Source organism: Equus quagga, chromosome 22, assembly GCF_021613505.1.
Source record: "Equus quagga isolate Etosha38 chromosome 22, UCLA_HA_Equagga_1.0, whole genome shotgun sequence".
NCBI classification, from domain to species: Eukaryota; Metazoa; Chordata; class Mammalia; order Perissodactyla; family Equidae; genus Equus; species Equus quagga.
The window spans coordinates 24126626-24150276 of NC_060288.1; the positions used below are offsets into that span (position 1 = coordinate 24126626).

The window sequence follows — 23651 nt, forward strand, 5'->3', positions numbered from 1 at the left end:
TTGGTTCCTTCTGCAGACTGTAAGGGAGAATCTGCTCCATGCCTCTCTCCTCGCTTCTGGTGGTTGCTGGCAAGCCTTGGCCTTCCTTGGCTTGTAGACACATCACTCCAATCTCTTTCTCTGTCTTCATATGGCCTTCTCCTGTCTGTGTCCAAATTTCCCTCTTCTTTTAAGGACACCAGTCATATTGGATTTAGGGCCTATCTTAATCCATTGTGACCTCATTTTAACTTGATTACATCTGCAAAGACCCTATTTCCAAATAAGGTCATATTCACAGGTTCTGAGTGGACATGAATTCTGGGGCAACACTATTCAATCCAGGATATCTGCTTTGCTCAGTTCCACCTACTAGGCTTTTGAGCTAAATCAGTCATAAAGGGAGGAAGGGGGGCAGGGAAGGTAAAAGGAAGCTCTCAGTCATTTTGAGAAGAGTGTTCTCTGTTGCCATATTGTTCTTATTTTCTAGTCTAAAATTACAGTGCTCTGCTGACATCTGGGCTCTTGGAAAACTGAGGACTTGGAGTGAGCACAGGATGGCACTCACTGTGATGTCGTAGGACTTTACGATTCCTCATGGGGACCGCACCCCTTAAGACACTCTGTGCTGTAAAGTGTTGCAACCTGTTACTCTAACTGTTCAGGAGGCTTCCTCACCTGATATGGAGCCACGAGGCTTGGGGTGCTCCCCTCCTCTTGCTGCCCAGTTCTGGGCCAAATAACTGTGTCCTGGTGCGTCCTGGCAGTCCTGTACTAGGCGGTGCTGGCTGCCTCCGAGAGTCAGCTGGAGTGCGGGTGGGGGTGAGCTCCGACTGTCATCAGCGCTGTCCAAGAAGAGAGCAGTGTGTCAGCGCTGGGACTCGAGCCATGGGGAAGCCATCCACGGCCCAGCATGTCTTAGAAGTTTGTTACCCTCATGGTTGAAAATCGACCCCCACTCTGCTTTTTTTCACTTATTAACTTATATTATATTCTGAACTATATTGAATTATTTATTATTTATATAGAATATATAAAAACACATCCACAGGATATATAATTATATATATTAGCTACATGAACATATATATTCTGAACATTTTTTTGTACAAATACAATATTCTCGTATAGTTGCAATATTCCATTATTTGAGTCTGCCGCATTTTATTTAACCATCTTCCTACTGGCTGGTACTTGGATCAAATTAAATTTTTTGCTATTACCAATAATGCTCTGTCGAACATCCTTCACCATAAATTTGTGCCTGCGGGAACTGTTAATTATTAAATATCCAGTATTGATCAGATAGTAGGCTAGGCACTTTTCATATCCTCTTTGATCCTTACCACAAACCCAATGAAGTGATCCTCATTTTACAGGTGAGAAAGCTGAGGATGAGGATCTTGGGTTCTGCTACCCCTGCTTTTGGTTCCTGAAGCAGCGCCCTGGGGAGTAGCCATGGTGATACTCCCAAACCTGAGTGGCTCCTACAGTTGTGGAGAGAGTGGCAGAGACTAAGGAATCTCTGAGTTTTGAGGGGAATGGCAGGTTGATTTCTCATTTAAGGTCACAACTCCCCAATCCTAGTCTCATATAAGGTATGGTGATAAGGAAGTGGCACTAGCCATAGGCTCACTCCTTGCCCAGTTGTGGTGGACACGGGCCTTCCCTGGTCTCCACTCTGCCCGTGGATGGCCATGCTGTCCCGGAGTCATGGTGGCTGTCGGACCCTGAGTGATGTCCTGCATCGTGGCCACCATCCTACTCGATGATAAATAAGGACAGTGCTAGGCCCTATGGAGATCATAATCATTTTTTAGGAAGTTCCAGGTCAAATTAATTAGCCAAGAGTCAGACAAGATCGATAGTCATTAATATCCAAATATTCCTCAGGGCTCTCATATCAGTACGAACAAACGATTGTTGTGGTAACAGTTGAGTCTGCGTTGGTCAGGTGAAGCCTTTTTGGAAGGGTGGATTTAAAACTGGCCCCTCGATTCCAAGAGAGAAGTGAGTTGGTGTAGAGCCGTGTAGAACGAACAGGGTGCTGAGCGACTTCAGCTGATTGGAGCGGGGCTTGCGGGCGTGGGGGTTTGGCTCTTGGTAGAGGGCCAGATACTACAAATGAGGGGGAAGCAAAATGGCCTCATAGCCAAGAGTTTGCTCTTCATACACAGGGCAGGGGTGGAAACTGACAAATACCCAGAATGCTTCGCTCATTAGCCCTTTCAGATCCTTACAGAACTGTTAATGTGAAATTAACATTAAGATGATGGAGCATCAGGTTTCTATGGGGCTTATTTGTGTTCCTGGTATAGTTCTCCAGGTTGATCAGTAATAGGCCGGGCAGGGAGCTCTTTCTTCTCCCCTGCTTTCAGAAGACCCCCTCAGGACGCAGGTGGCCCATGCTCTGGGCCAGGTGACCCTGCCTTATGGCAGAGGGAGACACTAAAATGAAACACCTGGAGAATACATCCAGGGACTCAAGAAAAAATACCCACCCTGGTTCTTTCTTGTTGCTTTCTTAAAGAGGGGATGGAGGTGAAGGGGTGGAGAGTGGAAAAATATTTTTATTTTGGAAGCGGGGTTGGGGAAATATTGTTTTCCTAGTATAAATTACAAAAATAAAGCTCTGCCTGGACAGGATATGCAGTAGGTCTTGCTGATTTCCACCAGCCAGGAAGGTACTAAAAGGGGCAGGAAGCGTGAATTACTTGAGTGGGGGGCCAGGGAGGGGTGTTTGGGAAGCTGCTTTCTACTCATCAGGCCCAGTTCCAGTTCCTGCAGCTTGAGTGTGCTTGGGGTTCTCCTGGCCCCTTCAGCACAGGCTCCCAGTGCAGGTGCTGTGTCAGACTGGGAAGCATCGGGTCCTCGATGCCTCTTTAGGTGGCCTCAATTTGGCCTCATAATCCAAACTGAGTAAGCGTAAGACTCCTGTTTAAATCGGAGCGCTACCGCTCAGCAGCTGTGTGACCTTGGGCTAGTTATTTAACCTTGCGTGCCTCAGTTTCTTCATCTATAAAATGGGGATTTTGGGTAGCTCTTACCTTACAAGGATTGTTGTGAATCAAGTGAACTAATAGTCATAAAGAGCTTAGAACTTGCCTAACAGCTTTAAGCACTTAATACCCGTTAGCAATTGTTAATGTCATCATGGTGTAGTGTGGATACCGTATACTCTGTACCTGCCAGCTGGTGGTGTTTTTGAGGGCTTGCAGGTCTGGACGTGGAAAAGGATTACTCACACAGAAGCTCCTCCGCTTACCAACAGGTTGCCTTCCAAAATTAAGCTTGCAGAGTGTCAGGCCTTTCAAAACCAGGCTTTTCTCAAAATAGAGCAGTTTTGGTATTAGGTGGGTGATCTGCCTCTTCAGGAACTCCCTGGGGGCTCCTATGCAGATGCTTTGTTTTTACCAGACACCTAACCCCTCCCTGTGATTGGGAAAGACCAGAACCGTCCTTGAAACTGTGTGTGTATCTTTGGGGACAAATGGTGCCTCATTCATACTGGCCACATTTCAGGAGGCTAGTGGCTGCCTTGGTGGACTGGGTGGATATTGAACATGTTCAGGATTGCTGGATAGGGCTGGTCTGTGCTAATCCGGTGCCTGTTGCATGCAAGGTATAAGACTACATAGTTCTACATATTAACATATGTAGCAATGCTAACTAGGTTTCCAGCTGGGAAGGAGTGTTTGTTTCAGTGGCATAAGGCACATAAAAATGAAACAAAGACTACAAGGCAGCATAAGATACATATTAAAGGCAGTGTGTTTCATAAAGTCAAAAGAAGTTTTGAATTGGCCAGGATAGGCTTTGTGGAAGGGATGGCATTTGAACAATCTGTAAAGGGGTGGTTGGCTATTTCCAGGCTAGACTTTTCTGCTGAGCTCCAGCCTCACATATCTAATTGCCCACCCATCATCTCTTTTTGGATATCCCAAAGATATCTCAAATCCAATAGACCTGAAACCAATCTCAGTATTTCTCCTCTTAAACCTTCCACATCCCCTGTTCCAGAGAGTGTGGCCTTACCACTCCCCTGGTCTGAAGAAGGGAAAAAGGAGGTCACAGAAGTCCAGATAAGATTGAAGGGGGAAGGGAGTCAGAAATTCAGATAGAAGAGCATGGTGACCTCTGTTTTTCTCTCTGAGGTTGGAGGCAAGATCATTTGCTGGGACTGATCAATGTGCAAGAGAATTAGCGAGTGTGAAGGTGGAAGCTCTGAAATCGCTTCTGTGGGGAACAAGAACAGGAGCTATGAGTCTCTGCAAAAAGATCTGCAGAGACTTTGAAAGCTCAGGTGAGGTGGTAAACCAAATAAACCCAAAATCGATCATGGTATTATTATTATGACTGGGTATCTTTCAGCCCAGTCATGAATTTTTGCCGCATGATCAGACAGGAGGAGACAGGTAGACCCATTTGTAGAGGAGAGGTGGTAGGGCAGCTGTGTTGGGGAGCGAATGGGGCCAGAGAGTGGCCATTTTGGGGAGAGGGAGCAGGGAAGCGGACTGTAGGGTTCTGAGTCCTCTCTCGGAAAGGCGCACACGACATAGACGTCACGTCTTCCATGTATTTTCAGGCTTACTCCCTGGATGGAGAACTCCTGTTCTCTTTAGGCTGCCCTGAGAACTGTTTCGTAGAATGACCGTTGGGTCACCTGCAGTACTGAAAACCAGTTATATTTTGGTGCCTTTCGAGAACACACGTGGAGGCCATAAGTCAGTTTCTCTGTCAGCTTGGGGTTGCAATGATGCAGCACAAGTTGCTATCAGAGGTGAAATCACCCTGTTTCAGGTGCCACAGTAGTTTGTGGTCAGAGGCAGGGAAATTTTTGTAAAGTAGCAATGGTAATATCTTCTAAAAGGATGTAGAAAATGTGCCTGATAAGAAAATTGTGGGTAGAATGGCGAATATGCAAAACTGTAATCTGGACGATTCTCAGTATGGGAAACTTGTTCTGTGGTATTTAAAGGCATTTGAGAATTTTAATTTCATATGCATTTATATTCCATTCACGATGAAATCTATTCACCACTGGCCTCCCTGTTTTTCCATGACTCAACTGGAGATGTTTATTAAATGTATGGGATCTGGAAGGCCATTGGGCTAATAGGTACTAAATGGTTGTGATACCTCCACTTAGCTGCATATCAAAATTACCTAGGATAGTAAAAAAATTCCTGATTCCTAAGCCCTAGAGATTTTTATTCAGTAGGTCTAGGATGGGCCTGGGGAATCTTTTTTTTTTAATTCCCCTGGTAATAATGTTGCACAGGCAGTTTTGGGATGCTGGTATAGTTAACTAGAAAAGTATAAAAAAGTATGACTATAGGTTATGATATATTGAAGGTAGTCATTTGCAGCAATCCTGCCACATCATTCAAGGTTGGGTTCTTGAAAAATGCACATAGTAGGAGAACTCATGGTTGAATTGCTTAAAGCCTTGAGAAAAACTGGGCTAGAGACTACAATCTTTAAATGACTCTATGCCATACATCTTTTTAAAAGTTCAATAAAATGAAATGATGAATGAATGAAATAAGGGTTAGATCAGTGATACAATGGATATCATACAATTGATTTCCATTGCTCACTAATTCTCCTGAAGTTTAACAAAACTTTTTAAAACTGGTTTTGCATTGATGCAGATAATGTGTACACTGAGAGGCAGGCTTTTTTCTGTGTCTGGCACCCTCTCCAAATGTTAAATGTCTTTCTGATTTCATGACTGGTAATTGTTGACTTCATCCTCCAGGGCCCCACCAGAGTATGTAAAGTGATTTGAATACTGTAGGCAGAGAAGGATTAAGTATAGCCAAATGGGTATGTCTCAGCCCCTCACTCTAACAGACAGAGTCCTATTATCTTCCCTGTAAACATGATATTTTTGTGCCAAGCACATGCCATTAGACTTCTCTTAGACGTTTCACTTCTGTCTTCCGAGAGTCAGTACAGTTCTAAGTGTTTGCTGCTTCTCATCTTCCTGTACCTTCTCTTCTGCTTTCGACTTTCCACCATTACCTCCTCTCTGCCCGCCACCGACATGCTCACACACATCTGTGCACACACCTGGGAAACAGTTCAGCCTAGTGCAATGCTTTTTATACTGTTGACCACAGTAGCAGTATAATAGAATATAAGATTGAAACCGAAGTTTAATGAAACAATGCTTACTCTGATTTGGGGACTCTCATAGTTTGTGTTCTGTGTTCTTGAACAGTAACACTGAAGTGCCCATCTTCAGCCAGTAATGCTGATCTTAATCCAATAAGTTGATTTCATGACCCTTAATGGGTTGCTACCAGAGGTTTGGTGTAGAGCTTTCTGGCATATTCTTCCGCGTCCGGCAGATCTGAATTTGAATCCTAGCTTTACCACTTAGTAGCTCCGTAGCTTTGCTAAGTAGCTTCATTTCCTCATCTGTATAATGGAGATAAGATACTATGCGTCAGAGAGCTTGTTTGAAGATTAAATGAAATAATGCATGAAAAACGCTTGGCCTAGTGTCTGATTCCTAGTAAGCACCTGAACAGATGTGGTGATGATGATGATGTGATGATGATGATTTTCAATTTTCAACTCCAGCTTCCTCTCAGGTCACATAATTTTGAGCTGAAATTCTTACTCTTGCTGAAAAGGTACACAAAAGTCAATGTGAGGAGTATAGAATGCCATGTAAGAGGAACTTGCAATTTGGGAAGGATTACTGTATGTCCAGGAGAAATTACTATTAAAAATCTCTATTCCTATTCCTCCAAGTGTATTGCTACTTGTGGTCTTGTTGTGCGTTCCCATACCCACCATCCTGGACCAGAGACGTAGCTTCTAGTTTATCTCCTTGCCTCTGTTTGCCCCTGTGTAGAGTGCTGCTTGGATCATGAGGGTGAAACACGGCTATTCTCATGTCATGCGCTCAGAAGTTCTAGTAGCCTCTGTCAACAAGCTCAGTCTCTAGCTGAGAAAGACCTGGGTTCAAATCTTGGTTCCTCATCTAGAGGCTTGGATGACTTGGACATATCTTTCTTTTTTCTTTCTTTTAGTTACCTTTTCAAGCTATACTTTTTCCTCATCTCTAAAATAGGGATCATAATATTTAGCTGATTAAGGCTGTTGGGAGGGTTAGAGATGATTTAGGTAAAATATCCAGTCCGTGCTTCTCACATGCTGGCTCACTCTTACGAAGCTCCACCCACATTGGTGCCTAAGTCAGTAGCTCTGCTCACATCAGCAAACACATCTTCCTGGGTCCTGCTTTGGCCATTGATGCCAACCTTTCACCTTGTCTGGCTTGCTTGCTACCTTCTCTCTGCTTAGGCGATCCCTCCCCATCCTGTAAGCTCTACCTTTACCATCAAGCCTCCCCTTACAAACCCATCTAATAATGATTTATGTATTCCTTAGGAACTGGGCCACTTAGTTGGCAATTAATCATAGACTGTCTTCCTATCGCTATTGCAGTCTTTTATTATTATAATTATAATATTATTAGTTAATTTTATATGATTTATATCTCATATCCCCAGTTAACTTATTAATTCCTGAGGGTGGCAATCACATCTTATACATCTTTGAATCCCCCATAGCACTTAGCACAGTTCCTTGTAATAGTTTGCGTTTAAGAAATATCTGTTGATACGCTGGATGACAGGATACTGCAGACAGTATGTGTCATAGGAGAAGAGTGTCCAGTGGTTAGAGTTGTGAGAGAATGTTTAATGGATGAAAATAGATTTGAGCTGGCTTTTCTTAGGAGGGTAGCATTTTTGTAGGTTGGAAGACAGTGGGCACGTGGCTATGGAGGGAGGGCTGTTCGTTGACAAGAGCCTTCACAGACAATTTAAAACAAATGATACAGCTGCAGAAGAGATGGGGCCAGGCACTGCCTATGGTGGGCTTCCGCAACACAGACTCAAACTCCAGCCCTGTTCTTAGCATCTTCGTTCCCATACATTTGCCTTCACTTGCCCAGTTATGACCTGTTTCCTATGACTTTAACTGGGAACTGATGAGCTGTGCGACTGCTGACGGAAAATTCTCTAAGTTTTTCTCTGATGCCTTTATTTCCTCTTCATTCCTGAAGGAAATATTTGCTGTGTATAAAATTTTTAAATAGCAGTTATTTTCTTTCGGTCCTTTAAAGACGTCTTTCCATTGTCCTCTGTCATCCATTGTTTCTGTCGAGTAGTCACCATAAGGCTTCTGGGTTTTTTTGTTTTTTGAAGGTGATGACTGTTTTTCCCTCTGGCTGTTTTTAGGATTTTCCTCTATATTTTTGGTTTTCAGCAAGTGTACTACAGTATGTCCAGGTGTGACTTCTTTTGTATTTTTCCCTTTGGGATTTGTACTACCGTCATGCATTACCCAACAATGGGGCTACATCCTGAGAAATGTGTTGTTAGGTGATTTCATCATTGTGTGAACATCATAGACTGTACTTATACAAACCTAGATGGCATAGTCTACTACACGCCTAGGCCATATGGTACCAATCTTATGGGACCACCATCACATATGTGGTCCATTGTTGACTGAAACCTTGTTACACAGTGCATGACTGCAATTATTAAATCTGTGGTTGGAAGATAATTGGTCGTTGTCTCTTCAAATATTGCTTCTGCCTCATTCTTTATCTTGTCTTTGTGGAACTTCAAACTAACCATACTTTTGACCTTTTTATGTCAAAAATAAAATCTCCTATGGCTTTTATTTTTTTAAATATTTTCCACCTTTTCTCTCTAAGTGCTTCATTCTGTTTATTTTCTTCTGACCTATCTTCTGGTTCACTTATTATTTTTTTCTGGTGGTGTCTAATCTATTGGTAAACTCATCCATTGAGTTTTTAAATTATTTATTCTTCAGTTTTAGAATTTCTATTTTTTTATAGTCTCCACTTCTCTGCCAAAATTTTCCATCTTGTCTTTTATTTCCTCGAACATATTAGGCATAATTTTAAAGACTGTGTCTGAAAACATTTGATATCTGTACAGTAGTCCTCTTTAGTCCACAGTTTTGCTATCTGGGTTTCAGTTACCTGTGGTCAATTGCAGTTCAAAAATATTAAATGGAAAATTCCAGAAATAAGCAATTCATAAGTTTTAAATTGTGCGCCATTCTGAGTAGGATGATGAAATCTTGTGCTGTTCCACTTCATCCTGCCTGGGATGTGAATCATCCCTTTGTCCAGTGTATCCACCCTGTATATGCTACCCACCCATTAGTCACTTAGTAGGTTTCTTGGTTATCAGATTGACTATCACAGTATTGCAGTGCTTGCATTCAAGTACCCTTGTTTTATTTAATCATGGCCCAAAAGTGCACGAGTAGTGATGCTGGCAATTCAGACATACCAACGAGAAGCTATAAAGTGCTTCTTTTAAGTGAAAACGTGAGCGTTCTCGACTTAATAAGGAAAGAAAAAGAATCATACGCTGAAGTTACAAAGATCTAGTTTTATCCCATACCAAGCTTGGAGGGAGCGGTTTCCAGGACTTCCTTTTCCTAGTTGGGTCCTCATCTTCAATTCTTGTCCCACTGAAGTGTCACAGACCCTGCTCAGCTGCTATTCTCTGCATCCTCCTCTTCTGGAATCAGCAGATGCCCCTAGACTAGAGAAGAACCGCCCCAAATGGCAGGCTTGACCTTCCTGGGTTTCTTTCTTCTCCCAGATCTTGCCTTCCTAATTCTGTACTACCTTGTTAGTTCTCTGATGCTTTTAAACATATTTTTAAAGACATGATTTGTCCAAGTTTCTTAGTTATCCACGGTGAGAGTTGGGTCTGAATTTCCTATTGCACTCTTACCAGAAGCACTCCCCTCTCAGCCAGGGATTTTGTTATCTTAAATCCAGCGGGGATGTTTAGAAGTCTCTAGAACAGAACATTAACATGATTTAAGTGGTATTTCAGGAAGATTAATGAGTCAGTGGTATGCAAAACAGAGACAAGTTGGGAAAGGCTCAGTACATAGAAGAGTTAAGGCCATGATCACTGAGTGCTTCTAAAGTAAGATGAAAGCACAGGTTACGGTTTCTGAGCCTGGGCGTTTCAGATGGACCTGAATGTGTCTTGGCTCCCCTGCTTACCAGCAGATTGCTCTCGAGCAGTTCCCTGACATGTCCTGTCATCTGTAATGTGGGGTAACGAAGTCCCTACCTCCTAGGCTTCTAAGAGTTAAATGAGAAACTCAAAGAAAACCCTGGTTTTAATGCCTGCCATGTGGTAAGTGCTCAGTAAATAGTAGCCATTGCTATTACTATTCCAAGATCTAAACTTCCAAGTTATTGATGTTAATATTCAAGATGCTGTTAATGACACTAATCAGGACCGAAGCATTGTCAGCTTCATGGGGGACATGATTTATGTCCCATGAATCACAGTGAACAGCTTGCATGCCTTTATGCAGCATCCTTGGCGCCAGTAATATTCTAAATACCCACCATGTACTGAATTGATTTATAGCCCGATGCCATGGTTTTGAAGATGATCCCAACCCCAAATCTCAAAGGTCTAACATAGCTGATTTTAGAAAGTTCTTTTTGCCAGGGTCGAGGGTGGATGCTCCATATTTTAGGTTTATAGAACCATAGAATTTTACCATTTCACTTTTAAAAACAACCCAGTGTACAAGAATGGAAACTTACAAAAAAGATAAATCAGATTATGAGCCTTCGTTTTACAAAAGAATTCCTGAAATCATAGATAACCTCAGAAATTGTCTTTTTGAAACCTCTCGTTTTTCTAGATGTTCAAAGTGTGGACCAGAGAGTTTGAGTGATGAGCTCAAGGAGACATGCTGTTAATGGCAAAGTCAGATCTGGAACACAGGTGTCTCAATTTCTGGTGTATTTTGGTTCTCTTGGCAAAAATAGCACCTCTGTGTCTTGTCTATCCAGTTTCATGCCTTCTTCATCTCTGTTCAAGTTTCATGTGGCCTGGGTGTTGGTGACTGTGGGAAACTTGCCTTACAGAAGGAAGACCAATCTATCACCTTGAGTTTCATTGACGAAAGCTAGAAAATCATGCCAAATGAGCGTCTTTTCTCAGTACTCAGTTCTCTGACCCTCTGTGACTGTCATCCTAGCCTTTTAATCTCTGGAAATATAATTTATTTTTAGCCTCAAACTAAATGATGAGTTTCTGGTGCTAGGCTCAATGTAGAATTCCACTTTTGCTTTCTTTCACAGAAGTAAGGATGCATACTCAACCTCTGATCATCTTGAGAAATCTGTGTCAAATGCAGTGTTTTTCTTGTGTGTCCTGTGGCGAGACCACTGGTCATTCATTACCTGTTCAGTTTGTGGGAGGTGGGGCAAGGCCATAAAGTCAAGTAAAAAAGAGGAAGAACCTTCATGTAAAAGGGTTAGCTTTTCGTTGTGTATCATTGGGGATGTCCTAGCTATTTAAAAAAAAAAAAAACAAAAAGACATAGAACCTGAAATAAGTGAAGCCCTTTATAACAGAGTTTGCCCTACCCTGATAACATACTTGCTATATTTGCTTTTCCCAGAAATCTGCTTATCATTAACACCAGCCCTGATTAAAGATTTAGAAAAATTTTTACATATGTGATTTCCATAGTATTTGGGCTAGGTACACGATAAGCTTTGAGGTTAGGCTGAGCTGCGTCTTTGGAAGGCACAGTATGTAAATAAGGAGGGACCGACTGGTAGATGAGGCAGCGGAATCTGACACACTGAGACTGATGGGGGAGGGGTGTCTGCAGAATGACCAGACTTTTTCAGGAAGTCACAGAAGAGCCAGGTGACTCAGAAAAATGAAAGTTAATCCAGAGCCTTGCTGCTCAGAGTGTGGACCTAGGAGCTTGTTAATCACGGGGCTCGCCCAGACCTACTGAGTCGAGACTTGTATGCACGTTAAAGTGGGTGACGCACTGGTCTGGGTTTTGTACTCAGCTTTTCCCTTTACTATCAACAGAACGGATCATATCATTCATTTGCATAAATCTTCAGTTTTCTCTTCAGTCTTGGGATGATGGCCAAAATCCTGGGCATGGTTTTCTAGGCCCTGCAGGGTCAGCCTGTCTCTGGCATGCTGCTTGTTGCCGACTGCCTTCTGGCAGCCAGTGTTCCTGCCCCGGCTCTTTTCCAGAGTCTTCTCTTCTTCTCATGGCCTCAGGATGCCTTCCTTCACCTGAGTCTAGGTTGGGGCTGTTTCCTGCCCTCAAAGTACCTTCTGTATTAGTTTCAGGGGCTTAAACAGCAGAAATTTATTCTTTCACGGTTCTGGAGGCTAGAAGTCCAAAATTGAAGCGTTTGTAGGGCTCTTCTTCTCTGAAGCCTCTACAGGAGGGTCATTCTATCTCTCTTCAGCTTCTGGTGGCTCCAGGCACTCCTTGGCTTGTGGCAGCATCACTCCCGTCCCTGCTTCTGTCTGCACATGGCCATCTTCCCATGTCTGTGTCTTCACATGACGCTCCCTCTGTGTGGGGCTATGTCCAAATTTCCCTCTTCTTATAAGAACATTAGGATCCCGGGAGCCTCTAGTCGCAACATTTTCGTCAGTCAATACATAATCTTGTTTCATGTCTGTGTCTGTTTAAAGACTCTTTATCCGATGTAAACTATTAATTCATTCACATTGAACTCACACTGCCTACCTCACTGTAACTCAGACCTGAACGAAGCTTATCTAACACACGGATTTTCTCCATAAGGCGCATCACAGCCTCCTTGGGCTTTGGAATGCTAGACTGCACTTCAGAGAGACCACTCTTGGGGACCATTTTAAACAGCAAAATCACCAACGGGAAGCGCAAAAATGTGAAAAATTTTGCACTAAATAGACCATAAATAGGACACTTGTTTACAGTGTGAGAGCTGAAATAAGAAGTCAGAATGTCTCGTTGTTCAACCTCAGCTGGGAATGTGTACATTGGACCACTCAGAGTTTTCACCTCTTTCTGTGCCTGCGAATGACCCATGAAAGCATGCTGAGGATGCACCTGGGTGTCACAGATACATTTGAGCAAGTAGGTGATTTTACAAATAGGGAGCCCACAAATAATGAGGGTTGACTCTTATCTCCCCATGGAAGCTTTAAAGACAGAAAGCTTCCTGAAACATTTCAGGTGACCATTTTTTCGAACTGGGTCATTTGTGAAAAAAATATGAGAAGAAATATCATATTATTGTAGTGACAAATTGGGAGTAGGGCCGTTTACACATCCCTGTTGTTTTTTCCTTGTTAAGTTTAGGCAGAGCAGCAATGGTAGTGACCCGTAGCAGTTCTGCCTGTCATGTTGTCCCTGGAGAAGAACTCGTAACTATGTGGCTGCTCCTCCTTCCACCCCTCCCTCTACTTTCTTTACTGCCCTGGACTTAGCTGTCCTCTTTCTGCACCTTGAGAGCTTCCTGAGAGGGAGGATCTGACCGGGTTGGTGATTGCTACCCCATTGGGTAGAGCCCTCACCGTGGCCAGTCACCCAGTGGGGTCTTCCGTGGACAGCTTTCCCCAGCGCTCCCAGAACTCTTCTGTCACTCCTTATCATTCTGTACACAGAACTCTTCATGTCTTAATTCTCTTCCTCCCTGTCTCCTGTTAGACTAGGAGTTTCTTGATGGTGGGGAATGTCTTACTTTTTCCTGTTCCTGGAATATCGTTTTCAATAAATGATCTTTGAACGGGTGGATGAATGAATGAGTGAGTGGAACGACTTGAGAACCACTAAGAGAAACCCTACTGGGGGCTCCCTGTGGCTGTTCCATGTCCTTTTGGACTGTCCTTGAGGGTTCTCATTACTCATCCCAAAGAATGGTGGCCTGAAGCCACCAGATGAGTGGCCGGAGCCAACCTGCAGTGGTCACCCCCCTTGGCTGATCTTCAGAACTGGCCTAGTTCTTGTGTTGACCATCTCTTGGGTGGAGGGCAGCATTTGGGCTTTGTAGGATTATGAAAAGACCTATAAGAGGTAGAGTTCCCACTCTCAAAGCACTTAGCTTTGTGTGTTAGGAAGAGAGGGTGTACACAGCTGAAAAGTTCATAGTTAAGGTAAGAGTTAGATAAGAATAAAGACAATATATAACAGTTGCCCAAAGGCAGTGTTTGCTTTTCAAATGAGCAGGATAAGATCAGTGAGTATTGTGGGAGTCAGAGGAGGAGGATTCCTTCAGGCTGGAGTGGTCTGGGAAGGCCTTGTGGAGAAGGAGGGTGGAGGCTGGGTCTTGGAAGATGGGTAGGGATTGGTAAGGCCCCGGAAAAGAGAAGCAGAGGGCATGGTATGAGCAAGGAGCAGGAGGCGTCTGCAACAGTGAGTGGATCAGAACTGGGCGAGATGTACAAGGGAAAGGCAGGTCCCAGAATTTAGTTCCAGAATTTAATTAGGCTCTACAGGCAAAGGGTGCTGCCCTAGCTGGTTCATGTAATGATGCTTGCACTCTGGCATGAGCTGGGGGGAGGGCATAGAGGAGAGAGGAAGTCCTTTGCTAGCTGGAAGAGAGAGTTATTGAGACTTCGATCATCTCAGCCCAAATTCATCTGAATAGAATTTTCAGAGTTCATTTTTGGGGGAGGAGATGAGTGAAATAAAGAAGAGACAGCTAGGGGTTGAAAAGAGGATTATGTCACACTGACCATGAAGTCCTACGGAATGGAAGCTTGAATTGGCGTAATCTTGGCTTTTGAATCCCACATTAAATTTAAATTTACGTGTAAATAGGATGAAGATGAGTGGTAGACAGAGCTCTGTTAGTGCTTCCACTCTGCATATACTTAGGTGGACAAGGGAAAGACCACCTGCAAAGGTTTCAGAAGGAGGGGAGAGAGGCATTGTGTGTGCTGGTAGATGAAAGGTGTTTAGAGCATGAAACGATTTTCAGAGGGAAAGTAAGTTACAGGCAGAGGGAGGATGATGTGAGGTCAGAGGGGGAGGGTGGCAGGGAAGAAGGATCCTTGAGGGAGTGAAGAGAATGCATTAACATAAAAGCAAAGCTGAAACCAGAGCAAGATGCTGCTGCGTTCTGAAGGAGACAGAACGTCAGGAGGGAACAACTCGTTGGTGAAGGACCTTGGAACCAAGTGAACTGATGCCTTTAGAGCTTTCAAGTGCCAATATTGGGGGTTGAAAGCACTTCTATAACCCAGATACCCAAAGGGATTGAGATGGTTATGGTAACTCTTTCCCACAATGGTTTTGCTCTGTCCACCTTGGCTCTTGGAAGGATAATACCCAAAGGTATTTGTAAAATACTGGTCCTGTGAATGCCTGGTACACTGAAGGTGTCTGCTGTAAACACAGCCAGGTTAGGAGAAGGTAAGACGAAGCGTTAGGCAAGGTGACCCGGAGGTGTCTGGGCCCTCTGGCTAGACGAGTTTCTGCGTGTCCAGGCCTCCTGCGTCCATGAGACCCTCTTAGCTGAGAGCAGGCTTGGCCTGTACCAATGCCCCACCGAGACAGCCTCTCAGGATGAGCAGAGTGCTCAAGAGGGGGCAGGTGGCTCTAGGGCAAAGGCCCTCAGTACGCTGCCTTAGCTCTCCAATCCTTAGCTCTGGGGTTTGGGGGACAGGGATCAAAGAAGAGGCTGGGGCTGGGGTGCACAACTTTATAGTGCAGACATGACAGTCAGCAGCACAAATGCCTCATGTTGTGTTTCTCTTCTGCAAAAGGGTACCATGCCGGTGGAAAGGATGCGGATGCGGCCATGGCTGGAGGAACAGATAAACTCAAATACGATACCAGGGCTAAAGTGGCTTAACAAGGTAAGTGCATTGGGTGCCTGTGTGTGTGTATGGGTGTGTGTGTGTGAGACAGAGAGAGAGAGAGAGAGAGAGAGAGCGCGAGTTCGAGAGATCCTTATTAAAAACACGTGCATGTGGACCCCCAAAAGTAAAATTGTTCTTTGTGTCCAAAATCTTATGCTTATTAATTATAAAACTCAACTGACCAAAAATGATCATAAAAATGTCAAGTTATCATATAAAGAAGGCTTTTATCATCTTCTCAGACTGGAGCCTCATCCCCGAGTTGACGCTCTCAGTTCCCCTTTGGTATTGGCGTGACTGTTGATGGGGAGCTTCTCGCTGTTTTTCTTGAATGAGTCCTCCCTCTTCCAGCGCTGACACCTTCCTTGCTTCTCCTGGCTTTCTCGGATTAGAGGACTTGAAACTCTAGGGCTTTCTGTTGAGAATGGAGCATATTGATTTTCTTTTCAGTATTCTCTATGTAAAGAAAACTTTTGTTTTCGTCTTTAAAAAATGCCTTCTCTTTATCTTTATTGTGGGACCCTGTTTGTGTGCCTACTCGTCCTAAAAGAGAAGAATCTATCATTTACAAACAGCCCCCTCCTGCCCCCATCTGTACGTAAATGCTCTCTTACTTTATCAACCCCTAAACTCTCAATTTAATCAATCTTGCCTGTTAAGGGTGAATCAGGAAGATAGTGTCTATAAAAATAAAGAGCCCCTGAAATAGATAGTTATAATCTAGGAAAGCAACTAAATATAATATATCATGCTTTCTTTAAGAGGGCCCAAGAGAGAGCTTCCTCTCCCACTACCAGGAATATTGCAATTCTTCTGAGCAATTTCTTTTTCCTCTTCTACCCCCTTCCTCATTTTCAGTCTTAAGGACATGATGAATAATTTAGCGGGTCAGGCTTTATCTTTGTATCACGTTCTTGAGAGTTTAGTGCCAGATTGTGGCCCGCTTCTAACAAGTGTACAGAATATTGCAGCGTTATTTTTTTTATATTATATATCACTCCTGGCTTCCTTTTATCTTTTCAGATATCTCTCAAATCTTACTTATTTTTGTTCTTTTTCCTTCATCCACTTATTTTTAAATTAATGGTATTTTATTTGAATGTATCTGTTTAAGTGATTCCTTTCTGAAACAAAGTGGGGTGTGAAGTAAATAGAAATAAATAAACCGTATGCTCGTTTCGTGTGACTTGTCGTGTATCTTAAGGTCTTATAGCAAACAATGTTTTTTTCTAGGCTTGCTATATCTACAGTATTTTGGATTTGTATCCTGAGGGGGCTTTGTAATTAACCTCTTCCGAAGAAATAAACAAGAAATCAGGTTGCACCTTTGCCTGCTGGGCTTCCAGGGACGCATGTGGAGATTTAAGAAAGGGGAGATGATAGTCAAGGAGAGTTGACAACACATAGGGTACTCGATAACAATGATAATCATCATAATAAAACTAACATATATTAAGAGCCAGGTACTCCTCTAAGCAAGATACATGCATTAACTCACACAATCCCCCCATGGGGTAGATACTCTTATTTTTTCCATTTTACAAACGAGGAAACCGAGGCACAGAAAAGTTAAGTAGGATTATATTTTGAAGAACAAGATAACATTGCCTATATTGATTTAGAGTGTGAAATTAAAGCAGGTGTTCCTGAATTATGAAGAGAAGTAAGTTGTTTGTTTTTTCCTTTCCTTTTTTAAAAAACGCATCTACCCTTTTCGGCTGGCTTGATGCTGGGGCAAACTTAGAATGTCATCGTGTCTCCTGTTCCCAGCAGACACTTGACATTGCTGCAGTCCATTGTCCTCTCTAGTGGGTTGAACTGTGGTCACCCAAAAGATACGTCCACGTGGTAAGCCCCGGTACCTGTAGGTGTGACCTTATTTGGAAAAGGGGTCTTGGCAGGTGTAATTAAATTAAGGATCTCAAGATGAGATCATCCTAGATTATCCAGCTGGGCCAAGCCAATGACAAGTGTCCTTATAAGAGACAGAGGAAAAGAGACACACACAGAGGAGGAGGCCATGAGAAGGAGAAGGCAGAGATTGGATGCTGCTGCTGTAAGCCACAGAATGGCTGGAATACCAGTAGCTGGAAGAGGCAAGGAAGATTCTCCTTAGAGCCTTTGCAGGGAACACAGCCCTGCTGATTTTGGATTTCTGGCCTCCAGAACTGGGATAGAAGAAATTTCTGTGGTTGTATGCTGCCCAGTCTGCGGCAATTTGTCATAATAGCCCTGGGAAACTAATGTACCCTCTTAGGGTTGTTTCCTTACTGCGACTCTCCATTGAGACACCTTTCTTCCATCCACTCTCTCCATGTTTTTCTGAAAGTAAATGGATTCCTCTTTGTGCAGCTGAAAACTTAGCTCGTCTCAGGTGGCCCTTACTACTGAACTTCACTCAACTGGCTCTTGGCTCATGAGTTCTCTTCCATAGCAGAGAGGGCAAGGAGACCCTTCCGCCATCTTGTCTGGCTCCTCTCCTAGCACTGGGCATGAGCCAGGCTAAAGGAAAGAGAACGTGCATGTGGCTGCAGAAAATGGCGCCTCTCAGGACAACACTGGCACAGGAGTCCGTGGGCTGCCTGAAGGGCCTGGTCAAGCAGGCCTCTGACTGGGGCTGGCCAGAGTGGGCATGTGGCCGTGTTTGTGATGTGGGCAGTGCTGTTACTGTCACTGGAGACCTCAGATGGGGTCGGGACCTTTTTTCTCCATACCTATACCCCTGCAGGGCATCTTTTTAGAGGTTTCTGCTAACTCGGGCCTAGTGGCATTCATCTGTTCATGTATATACTTAACTGAGACTCTAATATTATTTCCTTCCCGTTTATAAGCATTTTGCCTAAGAATCCTTGTTGGTATTTTGGGTGGTTTGAGATCATTCTAGAATCTCTTCTCCCGCTGAAGACTGTTGTAACTCCTAGAAAATGGGAACCGTCCATGTGGTTTTGCCTTATGCCTTAGTTGTGTTCAGGATGTGTTGGTATTTAGGGTGAAGTGCTCCAGACTGGAAGCCCCCTGAGGGCAGGTGCCATGGCGTCTTGATGGTTACTGCACACTCGGTGCCAGGCCTGTTGCCTGACACTTACAAGATACTCGGTTAATATTGTTCTGTGAATAAATGGGTGAATGATGCATACTTGAAGAGGAGCAGCATTGGCAGCTGTGTTTTTGTTCTGTTAAGACTTATGAACACTGAGTTGGCAGTTGTGATATATCTCATCAAAGGGATGGTGCATCAAACCCGGTCCCTTCTTAGTAAGAGACAAATAGGTGGTTAATTAATGCCTTAAATATATTTCCATCTCCTATTTTGAGTAAATTTGGAGGAGAGTGGTGATGAAATGGGTCCTTTGGATTCCTCTGAAGGAGCAGTGAGGAAGTCTGGCAAAGCAGCATTATAACCAGCTCATGAATGGGGCCTTGGCCTGGGCCAGTTACTTTATGAGTATTTGCAAACATACATAGTGTGTTAGAATAGCCTAATGACTAGAAAGAATAGTACAGCAAATTTCCATCTAGATTTAAAATTCACATCTAGATTTAACAGTTGTTAACATCTTTTTAAGTCCATACGTGTGTGTGTGTGGTATTTTAAAGCAACTCCCTAACAGTGTACATCTCTAAGACTTAAGAACATTTTGTTATATATTCACAATATTGTTATCAATTGGAAAAAAAATCATAATTTGTCAATATCACTGCGCCGTTCACAATCAAAATGCTGCGAGTGTTCCCCAAATATCTTTTTACAGTTGATTTGTTCACTCAGAATCCAGAGAGGGTCCACAGGTTGGCTTGCTTCTTCTGACTTGACGTCTCTCCTGATTGTGAACAGAAGCCCTTCCTTTTATTTCCTTTTTGCCACTGACTTGCTGAAGAAACCAGGTCAGTTCTGGACCTGTCCACGTGCTTGCTTGTGGTTTCCCTGGGCCATTTCTTGAAGAAGGGAGCCGCATCCGGGTTCATCGTTTCTCTTGGAGCTCCGATTGATTCCCACTCTGTTTATTGATGTTCTTATTTCACGTTGGAGACCTGCCTGGACCCAGTTGCCAAGGCCATTCCTTGAGCACAGGAGATCATCAGGTAGTTCCAGACCTTTGCTTTCTCTTCACTTTGAAAGCAAGCTTGTGCTTGTGTAAATGTCAAGCCATCTCGGAACAGAGTAAGGAGCCCAAACAAAAATAACAAAATTGAATTGGAACATCTTATAAATATTGGGAGAGAGAAAGAGGCAGAGGGAGAGAAGAGAGATGCTCAAGATAAGCTTCAATGTTCCTCTCAACCTGAGCAAAGCTTCCCTTTCCTGCCCTGAGAGGGGCTGAGTTCTATATATATATATGTACACATGAGTGGACTCTGGTACATGCGGCCCTTCCATACACAATGTGTAGAGCCACTGCGTGTGTGGACTGGGCACTCAGGGCTTCTGATGGCGCATGCAGATGTCACAGAGTCTACTCAGACACAGAACAACACCGTCAACGTCCCATAGAACTCAATGATGTATGACCAGAATGTTTACTGGTCAGAATGTCTTTCAATTTTAAAATGAATTTCATCTTCTTTACCTTTCATCATGGTCTTTTTAAAAAAGATATGTGATGCGTTTATTTGTATTTCTTTCTTTCTTTTTTTTTTTGAGGAAGATTAGCCCTGAGCTAACATCTGCTGCCAATCCTCCTCTTTTTGCTGAGGAAGACTGGCCCTGAGCTAACATCCATGCCCATCTTCCTCTACTTTATATGTGGGACGCCTGCCACAGCTTGGCTTGATGAGCAGTGCCATGTCCACACCTGGATCCGAGCCGGTGAACACTAGCCACCGAAGCAGAATGTGCGACGTTAACTGCTGCGCTACCAGGCTGGCCCCCTGTATTTCCTGTTTTTTTTTTGCAATATGAAAAGCTAGTTAAAAGTTACATGTAGCTTTTTTTTTCAATTTACCATTTTACCATTTTAAAGTGTACAATTCAGTGGCATTAAGTACATTCACAATATTATGCAACCATCACCATTATCTAATTCCAAATTTTTTCATCACCTCAAAAGGAAACACTTACCCATGGAGCAGCCACTCCCTATTTCCTCTTCCCCTCATTCATGGCAACCACTAACCTGCTTGCTGTCTCTATGAATTTGCCTTTTCTGGATATTTCATATAAATGGAATTATTCAACATGTGGCCTTTTGTGTAAGGCTTCTTTCACTTAACATAATGTTTTCAAGCTTCATCCGTGTTGTAGCACATACTGCATTCCTTTTTGTAGCTGAATAATACTCCATTTTATGCATATACAACATTTTCTTTATCCATTCATCAATTGATGGACATTTGGGTTCTAACTTTTGGCTCTTGTGAGTAGTGTTGCTATGAGTATTCACGTACAACTATTTGTTTGAATACCTGTTTGTAATTCTTTGGGTACATATCCAGGAGTGAAATTACTGGACCGTGTGGGAATTCTGTGTTTAACTTTTTGAGGAACGGCCAAACTGTTTTCCACAGCAGCTACGCCATTTTGCATTCCCACCAGCAATGTGTGAGGGTTCCAGTTTCTCCACATCTTTACCAACACTTATTATTTTCTATTTTTATTTTTTTATTTTAGCCATCCTAGTGGGTCTGAAATGGTATCTCATTGTTGGTTTGATTTGCGTTTCCCTAATGGTTAGTGATATCGAGCATCTTTTCATGTGCTATTGACCATTTATTTATCTTCTTTGGAGAAAGGTCTATTCAGGTCCTTTGCCCGTTTCAAGAGGATCCACAGTGCAAAATTGCTGGATTCAGTCATTATGCTTGTGGTTTCATGATTTTGGCATGGTTTCTGTGAGACCAGGTTTGGTAGTGTGTGTGTGGGGGGGGGGGGGGGGGGGTTGGGAACGCATGCGCATACGTGCATGTGTGCTCTTGCAAATGCTTGAAAAGACCTTCTTATCAGAATCAACTTTATGTCTTGTGAGATAGATTTCACCCCAAACTCCTTTGACCTAGAAATAAGTACAATAGCAAATTATTGAAAGATCTGTATCTTTAAGCATAAACCTTTAGATTCTGCCTGTGCACTTCAGGAAAAGTTCTTTCAGCGGAATAAATTCATTTTCATGTGAACATCAAAAACTGCATTAAGTGCTTTTGCTCTCTGATTTTCATCTGCATTAAAAAATAAAATTTTACTCAGTCCCTTTGTGATGACTGCCGTTTTGAAAATGACTCACCTGAAACCGTGCGCTCTCGGCGGATGATGCAGAAGGAACGAGGAGGGGTTTGTGAAAGTCTCTTGCTTTCAGTTCTTCTTAGTTAACTGAGTTTTAAATGCAGTAGAATTTTCCCATTAACAGTTTTTGGGGAACTCTCAAATGCTCTGAAATATTTTTAGTTCAGGCTTTGTAATTGGTTCTGTAGAGAGGCACGGAGCCCCCTTTTGGGTCAATTGGGACCGTTTATATGTTTCATTGTGTAAGACCAAAGTGGTGAAAAATCCCTACTGGTATTTTCTTTCCTTCCCCAGTGTATTGTGCAGGGACCCTATACCTGGAAATTATCAGAACTACCTTGAGAGTTTCCTGGCCTTTAATCTCCACAGAATCCAGGTCAACAGACCTGTCGTAGGATGGCAAAACCTCTAAATCGACACGCTAGGGGACAATGTGTGGTGTGATTAAGTGATTGAATATGGGATCACATGACCACGGTTTTGAATTTAGGCGCTTATTACCATAAATTCCTTGGCTAAATAATTTAATTTTGTGTCTCAGTTTCCTCCACTGTAAAGCAGAAATAATGACATATCCGTAACTCATTAGGTTGTTGCAAAAAACAAAACTGAGACCATGTGAACATGTGTAGTCAAATATAAAGTGCCACGGGAGCGTAGCAACTGCTGGCGTTGCCAGGAGAGCTGGTCGAACCAGGTTTCACATATGTAGGTTTACTATGAGTGTGATTTTGTTTCCAAAGCACTAGTTTCCGATCATGCGTTTGCCAGGGTCGATTTAAGCAATTTTGAGTTACCTCCTGGGCTGTAAGAGAGATGGAAAGTCTGGTATAAGAAGAATTGTATTGAGGGACTTTTCTCCAAAAAAGGAGTATTATTTCCATGTACTCAATACATCTTTGTTTGTACTTCTTGCTATTCAGGGCGGTAGACACATAGGAGTTAGAGCGTTAGACAGAATCTTCTATTTCTGTTGGCTACACAAGCAGATTGAGATATTTGGTCTCTGTGGCAGTGGCCTCAGATACCCCCTGATGTCCCTTTAGCAGCACAAATGGATGTTACTTTGGAAAGTTGCCTAATTTTTGATTTACTGGAGGCAGCTGGAGTTCCTCTTTACCAAATGATGGAAATAAGCGATAAGACTAAGCATTAGAAGTTTCAGTAAGTGGCCAGTTATCTGGGGTCCTAGAACAGAGAAGTGACATAGATAACAGAACACGTTGGCATATCCCAAATCATCAGCTTTGACCTTGGAATATATTCCTCTTGTCCAGACTCCGCACGACGCTGAATCTTACCTGGCTAGACTGTAGGATTTGGGGCCCAGTGGGGAAGTGGGTTTGGTTTACAATAGATTTTACTGTAGACACTCAACAAACCCAGTGATACTCGGTGGGGAATCTTACCAGCTAGAACTTAAGAACCCTCCACAATGGTGGCCTGACACCCATGGCTGCAGTTCTTATTTACTTTTTTTTTTTTCCAGGAGAAGAAGATTTTTCAGATCCCCTGGATGCATGCAGCTAGACATGGGTGGGATGTGGAGAAGGATGCCCCACTCTTTAGAAACTGGGCAATCCATACAGGTATTGAAACCCTTGTGTTGATTGTCGAGGCAGGTACTATTGGATTTTGTTGTTGTTTTCATTCCTTCTTTTTTTAAATTGAGGTGGAATTGACAAATAAACTTGTAAGATATTTAAAGCGTATAACATGATGATCTGATGAAC

At 43.0% G+C, this 23651-nt stretch overlaps 1 protein-coding gene across 3 annotated transcripts in view; it reads left to right on the forward strand.

The window, feature by feature from the left end:
* IRF2 (interferon regulatory factor 2) overlaps positions 1-23651 on the forward strand; it is an 85141-nt gene that overhangs the window by 31981 nt on the left and 29509 nt on the right. For 2 of the 3 annotated variants that reach the window (XM_046648572.1, XM_046648571.1), the window contains exons 2-4: positions 12658-12972; positions 15606-15698; positions 23408-23507. In XM_046648572.1, the coding sequence (XP_046504528.1) occupies positions 12916-12972; positions 15606-15698; positions 23408-23507 (250 nt within the window). In that variant the 5' untranslated portion in view covers positions 12658-12915. The remainder of the gene's footprint in view (positions 1-12657; positions 12973-15605; positions 15699-23407; positions 23508-23651) is intronic. The other variant, XM_046648573.1, reaches the window with a different exon arrangement.